This window comes from Pavona decussata, unplaced genomic scaffold (genome assembly GCF_977016875.1).
Source record: "Pavona decussata unplaced genomic scaffold, jaPavDecu1.1 SCAFFOLD_48, whole genome shotgun sequence".
Taxonomy (NCBI): Eukaryota; Metazoa; Cnidaria; class Anthozoa; order Scleractinia; family Agariciidae; genus Pavona; species Pavona decussata.
Genome location: NW_028145470.1, coordinates 6,376,664 through 6,387,500, shown reverse-complemented (window position 1 = coordinate 6,387,500; position 10,837 = coordinate 6,376,664). Strand labels below are relative to the sequence as shown.

The following is a 10,837-nucleotide window of genomic DNA, read 5'->3' as shown; positions in this document are numbered from 1 at the left end:
GTTGGAAAAGACAGGACCAGAGCGAATGGTAGAAATCAAATGTAAATTATTTTTAATTAACACTCTTAGCACCAAGATCAAATTTGTACCATTGCACAGCTGCAGATCAGGTGAGATAGCAGGCAAACATCACTGCCCTAGTCTAGAATCAAAGAAGCTGCCGGTCTTGATTAACACCTTGCTATTTGTGGGTGGTTCAAATGAAGGGGTGGCTGGAAAAAAAGCTCCAATTGACTTCTGATTAATTGCTAGATTCTCCTTCCAAAATACCTTGCATTCACTTGTGAAACAAAAGGAGAATCTGACCTTACATCAAAAGTCACTTAAGGCCCTATTCCATGCACCCCTTCAAATGACAATTATGTACAAGTCCAGAACATGTAAAGTTGAAGTTGAAGGAAACATCATGACCATTGACGGCAGGCTGTCCCAGGCAAATCTCTTTTCACAAGTTGAAGAAAGTAACCCAGACTGATAAAGAGAAAAGCTGGAAATGATTCAGGGACAGACTAAAGAGAAGCCTTGAAGTGCCATGATGTACTTACCATCAGCTCCATTCAAACAGTGCTTTGTATTGGGATCATGGCTTGGATTTGCTGAAACAAATTAAAACACATGCATAAATTTAAGAGGCAGTTTCACAGTTTTGCAAACTTTAAAACACTAAAAAAAATAATGACAATGATCAATAATCATGAGCTACAGTCATGTCTAGTAAGACACTTGATGATCAATGATGCATACACTAAATGCTTTGCTTTACTAAAGCTTCACTGTGTTCAGTCATTGGTTAACCCTTTTACTCCCTGAGTGATCAATATGTAATTTCTCTTTACATTATCAATACATTGTCAACCAGACAGGTGATGAGAATAAAGAAAATCACCATAGGTGATCTTGTTCAATGATACAACACCAAATTCTGTTACCTAACTTTAATAAAAAAAATGTGTGGCAGTCAGTCAGGAGAATTAACATTCAGATCATGGGTTGGAGTGAAGTAAGGAAACTCCTACCACTTTCTCAACCAATCAGAGGAGTAATCATACTGGAACAACACCAATTTAGATTATTTGTTTTCTCTGCAGTGTACCATCTGTTCTCACCTCTCTGTTTTCTAATGTAGTCCATGATCTTGTGTTCCCCTTCCCCAGGTACATTGGCATCTGACAGGATCACCTGAAAAATATAAAAATATAAAAATATATAATATCATCCAATGCTCCATTTTTAACAGCAAGATAACAGTGAGACAAATTAGAAACTATCAGAAGACTAGAAATATTTTGGGAATGTTATTTCGAAAGAAAAATTTCGCAGACATGTTTTTGTTGTTGATATGTTAAACTAGCTACTGTCCAAATTTGAAGGCAAACGAACAAATTCCCTTTGAGTTTTAGCTCTTTAAAGTATTCCCTCAAGTGAAAAAATTGATTTGAAAAAACAGCGCTAAAAATTCAACAATTTCAAAATTCTTGGTAAGTTTGATAGCTAGCTCAAGAAGCTTTAATTTGATATGAGGTTTTAGGTATCTACAGTTTAAACTGGATGCGCTACATCGCTTGGATGCGAGACACCTCTAAAGGTACATGTATAATGGTAACCTTAAATAAACAATAACAAAAACTTCAAAATTGAAATTAAATTCTTATTAATAATGATTTTCAATGCAAAAGAGGAGAAAATCAGACTTGTTGCTAGTGGGCTAAAAAGTTAGTCACAAGTCATGCATTGGTGTTTCCATTCACTTTGGCTTTCAGATCAGTTGCTTTCATCTCTGCTGCAGTCACAGGTTTTGTCCTACTACAGTAAATTTGCAGAAATCAAAATAGGCAAAGACAAGGTTTTACCACAAGCTAATGGACAAGAGTTTCGAGTAGTACAGAGCAACCCCCATAAAAAAATCCCTAAACAAAATAATCGCTAAGCTTTTAGATAAGACAAAAGAAAATAGGTACATGTACAAACCATTAATTTTTATACATTGTGCAGTTCCAGAAAATACCCATACTCCCCTCCTGGAGGTCTTCTTGACTTGCACCCAACTGCCCCCCACCCATCCCCTATCCCCCCAGGAAATTCCAGTTTAGCTTCATACTTTGCTTCTAAAATTTTGACTTTTAAGACCCCCCTCCCCAAGGAATTTCCAATGACCTTCCATGAGGTGGGTATGGATTTTTTTCTGGAACTGCACATTGTAAAAACAAACCACCTGTTTACAAGTACAACTGTAGATGGTTTAAACCCTTCATTAACCAATCAGGTCAAGAACCAGAGACATTTTTATACCATCTACTGACAATCCACAATTTACTTGACTTTGAAAATGACTTCTGCTGACAGGTTGTCAAAAATTAATGTTAATCAATGTCACCAGAAAACAGTCCTTCTCAGGACTACACTCACCCGGATGATCATAATAATTAATTTTAACTACTTACTACTTATTTTTACATGTACCTTAATATTCTTCCACCCAGGATCATTGTTGAGTCTGTCGGCAATGTAATACCTCAAACATATGGATAGATTGGCCATGAATTCTGTACCCTGTTTATAACAAAATGATAATTTGAGTTTCCTTGTCCGGGGGGTTAGCAACAGAGAACATGCACATCAAATGAAGGGGTACCTAGAAAAAAGCCCTAAGCGACTTCTGATGAAGTGCTAGAATCTCCTTCCAAATTTTCTAACATTCACTTGTGTAACAAAAGGAGAATTTGAACTTAAATCAAAAGTCACTTAGGGCCTTATTCCACGCACCCCTTCAAATGGTAGTTCTCCCCCTCCGTGCTGGCATGAAAGATACAACCCCATGCCAGAGAATACAGCCAATCAGAAAGCTAGAAACTCATTGCATATTCCGTGGTATGCAACAGGTAGTATTCCACAAAAAAAATCCCGGCGTTCCCCACGGCCTACAAAGGCTTTTATACATTTAATGAGCAGTACCTTTTTATATTTTTTAATTTTTCATCAAAATTATGTACTTTCAAGAAACGTTGCTAATCTGTTGAATATTTTTTCACTGATTGTATTTGCTGTTAAAGCATTAAAGAGTGACGTTTTGTGTTAATTCAATGAGTGGCATGGGATAAATTAGTTATGTAAAGCTTTCTCGTGGTTACCATGAATATCCCACTTGTGACTTGCTTTTTCTTTGTGTACACACTCGCCTAAAGGTTCGTGTGTATACTAAGACCAAGTCACTCATGGGATATTTCAAGGTATACCACTTGAAAGCATTGCATATTAACTAGTATGTACTCAGTTAGACATGGCCAAACTGCAGAGTTAACCCTTTAAGCCTGATAATAGCATGCATATATTCTCCTAACTATTCTCTACTATATTTCTTATGTTACTAGTTGGGAGAATTTGTTTCAAAGTCAAGACTTCATCTTTGGTGATCAATACCTTTATTCTCATGTAATGAATGTTTGATCAAGTAGTGATATTGTTAGGAGAAATTTGATGCTGATCACTACTGGGACTTAAAGCATTACCGTGTTAGTGACAAATAATTATTCTGTAAAATATTGATTGAAAATTTTAATACATGTAGTTACGATCTGTATTAAGCTACAGTACATACTCAGCTTTTGTTGTCATTGACACTTACTGGAGTGATACAGTTACTGTCAAAATGTTCTGTTTTTTCTTTCTCTGGGGGCAACAGAGCTCCTAACAGGAAAAAAAATCATATTAAAAAGATATGTACAGCCTGTAATATATAATTTGGCAATGAACTATTTGAAGCTACAAAAAAATTCACGGGAGTACAAATGGGGAAAATACAAGAGAGGAAAAAGAGAAATTTAAAGTTAATTCATACAGCAGCTAAATAAGGTTAAGTTTGGAGATTCCATCAGAAAGCAAAACACTTCATCCTCATCCATGATGGGAATGATATTTACTACCACGTCCCCTACCTTCCCTCCCCTCTTGTTTCCAGCCCTATTCCCCAGCGGGGGAGAAGAAACTAATCTAACCAACCAATATGTCTCCCACAAGCTGACTTCTGGTACATTGTAAGTGAGATTGTTGACTTCCTCAGACAAGTCAATTCAGTTGGAATGTATTGGACAATCATCAAGGATATCCAAAGACAGTTTGCATATGTGTACAAAACAATTTACAGCTGATCCCCACATGGCAATCCCTCGATAAAGGACGATTGGCCACTGAGGCGGTCAGGGCATTTGCTAATAAAATTGTAAATGTTCAAGTAATGGCAATTTTAAATATCTCTGAAAAAGGCCTGAAACCTATCTTGTAGCTAATACTATATTAGGCCTTGTTCAAGTTTGCACACACAAAAAAGTAACAAACCTTTTTCGCTTAGTTCACTTCGTATCCTTGCAATTTCTTCAGTCTTTTCCCTAAAAATTACATCAAACATACTTGTAATGCTAACTACATGTAGGTTCTGGGTTCTCAAAAAAAATTCATATTTTTATTTTAAATTTATTAGGGTGTAGAATGTTCAAGAATGAATGAGTTATTTAATGGGGGAGATTTAATTTTAACACTACTTCAATCAATTACAAGATTGTAGTTTATTAGCAGTTCTTACCTGGTTTCCTTAGAAGCTCTGAAACGACGAGATCGTTGTTGGTTCATTTTTGCTCTTGGAGCCTGAAAAAAATATTTTTTCATGTACTGTTACTGCAAACATTGTATAATATTATTTAATTCTTACTTTTTTTCTTTCAAAAAACTCACATTCAAAGACTAAACTCTAACTGGAGTAGTTTTTATCTCCAAAGAATTTTAACATATCAACTTTAATATTTTGGATGGTCAGTTGTTTGTTAAAGCATTTAGCAAAAAAAAATTAAAAGAAACGTTATTCGACATTTGGATGTATCCATGAACGTCATTATCAAGAATGAAGAGAACAAATCAAAATCAAGCACGTTGGAATGCCATCAAATGAGATTTAATTATTCAAACTCAACTCTTTTAGCAACTCTGACATTAAACGTTCTCTCCATTCTTGATAATGATGCTGGATACATCGAAATGTTGAATGACGCTACTTTCAATTTTTCTGACTTTTATATAGTTATTACAAAAAGATGTATACTAAAACATTCCTACCACTCCATCAATAGCCATGTAAAGTAGCTTTCTTGGTCTCACAATAGAGAAAATCCTAAAAAAGGAAAAGACTGTTGTTGCATGTACATGTACAATGAAGTCCCAATAACAATCTTGTATACACTGTAAGCCAGACTTTTAAAAACCCTAATCAAACATACAGGTGTACATGTTTTTCTTGGTTAAAAATAAACAACATAAGTTTTAAGCAATAATTTATATTATTTTAAACACACTCAAATTCACGGTCCGAAATTGCGCTTTCCTGGTCGCCAATGCGACTAAAAATTTTGCACTGCGATCAGAATTTCACAACTGGTCGCCAACGGGCGATTAACTATTTCATGCCACGATCATTATATAAACAATAACTTTGATTTTCAGCGAAATCTCTTAAAATAAAATTCAAAGCCGCCCGCCAATTGGTGACTTACTGTTTACCTTTCCGCTGATTTTGAAGTATAAAACCGATTTTTCTGTTGTTAATTAAATCTACCACAACGTTTCACAGCTACGATCAGCGTGTTTGTATTTAATCTTATTAATTTTGTTAGCAGAAAAATCGCCATTGCGGCCCCAAATGCGTTCTCTTCGTTCTGATTCTTAAAAGAAAAATTGGCAACCAAAAAGTTTGGTTTGTGTTTTACTGCGAAGGAAAAATGTTATTGACACTTTTTGGCGACCACATTTTTCCATATGGCGACTGAAAAAAAATATTCAGTCGCCAGTTGGCGCCTGCTTAAAAAAGTTAATTTCGGATCCTGAAATTATGGTTAAGTAATGGTCAAACAACTATCAGTGTAAACATGATAAATTAGGTGCACAATGTAGAATGTATGTTTCACAGTTGATGCTCTTAGCTGTGTTCCAATTACCCATTCCAAAGTTCATATTTAGAGACTGGGCCCTAGTTCACACATTGTTCATACATGTATGAAGAAATGAACCCCATTGCAACAAAGATCACATAAAAATTAGTTAGTTTACCAAGTTTGGTTACACTTCATTGTGTAAAAACCAGGCTGTGACCTGTTAAAAGCGGCCCAAATATTATCTTATTCTGAGATGGCATGGCATCCCCCAAATCCATACAAAGTCTCTAATTTTTCCAATTTAAGGAAGCTTGAGCCTCCTAAATGGTTGCAATCTAACGAAAGAACCTCAAACTTGGTAAACTGACTAATTCCAATGCGATCTTTCTTGTGATACACTCTTAAAACCTCATCACCAGTCTCCATTTGAATTTCAGAACAGGCAATTCAGAGGGTAAAAAACAGCAACTTAACATGACAAAACTAAAATAATGCTTTACTCCACAAAATCTATAGAGGCCTTCATCTATACTGTACTGACTCCTACAGCTATATACTGTTCCTCACTGATTGCTAGTTAACACTGAAGGTTTATCTGTAACGTTGTTTTGGGGGTGCACTATTAAAAATCACAAATGCACATCTTTTTTTTTAGCGCAAATTTTCTGAAGCTGAAGGTCTAATTTGCAGGCTTGCAATGTTTTTTCTTTGCTTATCAATTGGCTCCAGAATTTTGCTTTCTTTTCCAGGAAATTGCCCACCCCCACATTCCAAGATTTCTGATACATTGTAAAGAAATACTTTGCCCATTAGGAGGAAAAAAGTAAAGAGTGAAAAATCACCTGTCAATGTACTCAAAGATGGCAACCATCATCTCATCTTCATTCTTAGGAGCAGGTCTGGTAAATACAAATATGATAAAAAATAATTTACAACCAGCATATTTTGCATCCACAGAATGCTGGTTCACTAACAGGATTTACTGTATTCTACTGTAAGTATGTGACCACACAGGCATTATCATCATCATCATTGTTCAACTCTTTGAGGTTTGGACGCACGCAACAACTACTGTATGCTCCAAACTTCACAGTCCGCCATAGTGTTCCCAAGATCTGAACTGTCTATCTCCGAAATACATTTACAGTACTGCTCAAAAGTAAGTTGACAGTCTCGATTTGATCTTCAAAACTTGATACTCGCATCTCGACGTGTGAGTTTCAAGACCCAAGAATCGAAGATCGAGAATCAAGAAGCCAGGAGTTTTCAAATAATTTTTTATGCAAACTCAAAAAGAAGTTTGAGGAAGTATTTATTTCTCGAAGAAACAACTTACAATAGCCGTTTGCACATGTTGTAGTCATTTTTTTATCTCAGTTAATTTTTAGTTTTCCTTTGTTGTTATGGATGGTAAACAGTAAAAAACAAAGGAAAACATCCATAACAACAAAAACTAAAAAACTAAAATTAACTGAGACAAAAAATTAACTACAACACACACAAAGTGTAAATATTTGGTACTTGGCATCAGCCGCCAGCACGAGCACTTTATACTGTCTGTTTTATAACATTGAATGACACAACAACATCTGAACCTAAATCTCAGTTCGCATGATGTTTGCAGGTATAAAAAAAGTTCTGTTTACATTCAGCTCCAAACTGCAGAGAACAAGACCGAAAAGCAAATACAAAATAATTTTAATGCTAATTCAGGAAGGTAGTCACGTCGAGTAAATGTTACAAAATTAGCACATGTTGCTGTTTACTTACATGTAATGATTTGAACCAAAATACGTGTACATGATTGTACATTGTTGCTGCATGCTAACTTTGTCTTACAGTAATCTACTAGTACGTTCATTAAATCCTACAAAAAAAACCTGCCCACATTGCCACTCACTTTGGATAGACTTTCTAAAACCAATAATATATGTAAAATTTTAAAATATATCAAAATTTTATCCCTAAATGTACACACAGTATGTGATAAGATTGCACTTACTTGTTTTCTGGATGGCAGCAAGGATGGATGATGCCATTCATATCAAGGTACAAGTTGTCAAACTCATAGTCGTTAGGGTTTGGTAAGCTTGTGTCCACTGGGGCTTTGACACCATCAACTTCCTGGCCCTAAAACAATACAAGGCACATAAAATGAAAGAGACATTATACATGGAATGATTCATTGACAAATTGAACACAAACACTTTGAGTTGCCACCAACAAACAATGTAGATCAAGGGACGGATTACAAGTACAGTGGAAGACCATTAACATGACGACCTTAAGTAGGGCTGTGAAAATGCGGTCGTAATAACGGGGTGGTCCGATTAACGAGGCTGTAAAACTAAAAGAAATGACTGGAATTTCAATTTGTTTGGGGCACAAAAAAGTGGTTGTAATAAACTGTTAGCACCTCTCTTCAGCCATCTGAAGTCAGTAGTGTTAGTCCATTTGTTCTTCCTTTTGCCAATAACCACAAAAATTGATTTTCTAGCTTGGCAGTTCAAACAGTCTTTCAGTTGTTAACAAGCATCTCAAAAGATGGGATGTTGAAAGATAGTCTATTCTCTGCTATACACGTAACACTAAAAATGGCTGTAATTCTTCATATTTGTCCCATGAATATATAAAAAAATGCCAAATGCTTTGTTTACAGTGGAAATGCACTTAGCTACCCAAAACATATGTAGTTTACTGGCATTCCACTCAGAAATAAAGGGAAACAAATACACTGTAATCAAATTAAACATAACATGTTAAAAATCCCAACTGGCAGGAGGCAAACCAGCTGGCTATTAGAAGTGTGCCAGAGGGGGAGGCTTGAACCCTAGGCCTCCAGATTTCAAGTCCAGCACCCTTACTGCAGGACCATGCCAGCTCCCATACACATGACAAAATAAGCTAAATTTATGAGGATAAGAACCCTCAGTTCAAATCAGCTTGAATCAAGTACGCAAAAGTTTGGTCCACACCCGGGGGGTGGGACTCTCATATGAAAGGGGTAAGGATGCTTGTTGGAAATTTTGGATTAAAGCCGTTAAGGAAACCAATCTGGGCGTTGTCCAAGCTTTTGTTGACCCCTAAAAGAGACCATTTTAAAATGCAGACAAATATATATTTTTGTATTTCTTCGCTTGCAACCCTAAACGAGACCTTCACAGCTAAATATAATGGCGTTTTGCCCAGAACACCCTAAGTGAGACCAAAATCCGAAATTTACACCCCTAATGAATATTTGGTTTCACCAGTGGACTTGATGACGCAATTTCACTTGAAATGTCAGCTCTCCAATCTCTTCACAGTGTACAAATCATGTTATCAACCCATTTGATAAAAACAAATATTCCCTTTCTCTCCTCCACCAATGCATCCCCCAATTTCTATAGAAACTAGCCCCCTAATCATTGTGTATAACATGTTACTCCAACGTTGAAGAGAGGCCCAGTTTTGGATGCCGCACTTAACATGAGCCAAATCAAATTCGAATTTAGACCAACCCAAATTATTAATCCCGGCTGAATTGATTCAGGCGCTGAATTTAATTCAGTCTAAATTAATACACTGAAGCATATTATGACTGAAGAAAATTGCAGATTTGTAATAATTTCTCCATTTGATTCGGCTCAGGTGAAGTACAGCGTCTGAATCAAAGCTGGTCCACAGTCATTATTCCTGGCTGAGCCAATCTGAATTAGATCGGCTGTTCTAAATTGGTTCAGACGCCATACTTAACATGAACTTAATTCAATGAATTAGATTCGGCTCATGTGAAGTACGGCGTCTGAACCAGTCCTAAGATTCCTTTGGTCACTCACCAACGTATCTTCATTATATTTGGCAAATGATGTTTAATCATTAATGTTAACTTTGAAATAAGAGTAAAAACAAAATTGGGATAAGCCAGAAAGACAAAAGAAAGAAAGACCTTTAAACAAATGGAATGATGAACGATGTCAATTGAAAAGTGTACCGGAAATCAAACTTCTCTAACAACATCCCAGACCACACAAAATAACCCCATAACATCCGTCTTATGTTAGATTGGAATGCTGATTTCATTTGGTCAAACATCGAAAGCTCTAAATCTGATAACATGATCTCAAAAATTGGACAATTTAAGTGTCCATCCAAGAAGCCTTTCGTTAAAATGGCAGCTAGAATTTAAGCAAAACGTTGGCAAAATTATGGGCCGATCGATGTTGAGGGTCCAACACAGGTATTGGCGGGATGCAAATAATAAGTTTAAGCTTGTGATATTGTTTACTTTAAAGCATCAAACAACAGCTCAAAGGGAAAAAAAGAGGCCGTGAATGTAAAATCCTTATACTGCTCCCTCGAAAATTCGACAATTACGCACACAGACAGAGATCGGATACAGAAAGAAAGATAATTTTCCGACAAAAACAGACATGCAAGCACGTGGATGAAATCGATCACAAGCTTACCTTTTCCTCGATACAGTGAACAACTATCGACGGATATTTCTTCGAAAGCCAGCGAAAAAAAGCTGGAACTCCCATCTCTACTTATTAATACAGCTTATTTCGAGTTATTGGAAGAATAAAACCCAAACATCTAACCAGAGATTAAAATGGTTTCCTCCTTCTGAAATGAAGAAAGTTACTTTTATTTGTTACACCGCTGACTAGTTTATTTCGCAATTCAAATTGTAGATACGCAATGAGTACATAGCTAAAAAAAAAATGGGAAAACAAACAAAAGACTAATAACAAACACCTTCGATAAAGAAATTATTGGTGGTTAAATACCAAAAAATATTGAAACAAGAGGTAGAATGTGATAGTGAAAACAAGACTCAGTGTTTGTCAAGAAATCTTGTTTCCCTTCTTCTTCAACCTCGTTCCCAGGGCTTTTCAATCTATTCTTTACATTTCAGTAACTCACACTAGAGGGTACAA

At 36.0% G+C, this 10,837-nt stretch overlaps 1 protein-coding gene across 1 annotated transcript in view; it reads right to left on the bottom strand.

Annotated features, from left to right (window-relative positions):
- LOC146482028 (5'-3' exoribonuclease 2-like) overlaps positions 1 to 10,536 on the bottom strand; it is a 34,156-nt gene extending 23,620 nt beyond the window's left edge. Inside the window, exons 1-10 of the mRNA XM_085108144.1 lie at positions 10,364 to 10,536; positions 7,918 to 8,045; positions 6,758 to 6,814; positions 5,104 to 5,158; positions 4,577 to 4,638; positions 4,333 to 4,382; positions 3,623 to 3,684; positions 2,461 to 2,550; positions 1,107 to 1,179; positions 546 to 596 (exon numbers count right to left, since the gene is read on the bottom strand). Coding sequence (XP_084964270.1) covers positions 546 to 596; positions 1,107 to 1,179; positions 2,461 to 2,550; positions 3,623 to 3,684; positions 4,333 to 4,382; positions 4,577 to 4,638; positions 5,104 to 5,158; positions 6,758 to 6,814; positions 7,918 to 8,045; positions 10,364 to 10,438 — 703 coding nt within the window. The 5' untranslated portion in view covers positions 10,439 to 10,536. The remainder of the gene's footprint in view (positions 1 to 545; positions 597 to 1,106; positions 1,180 to 2,460; positions 2,551 to 3,622; positions 3,685 to 4,332; positions 4,383 to 4,576; positions 4,639 to 5,103; positions 5,159 to 6,757; positions 6,815 to 7,917; positions 8,046 to 10,363) is intronic.
- Positions 10,537 to 10,837: the final 301 nt, after the last annotated feature.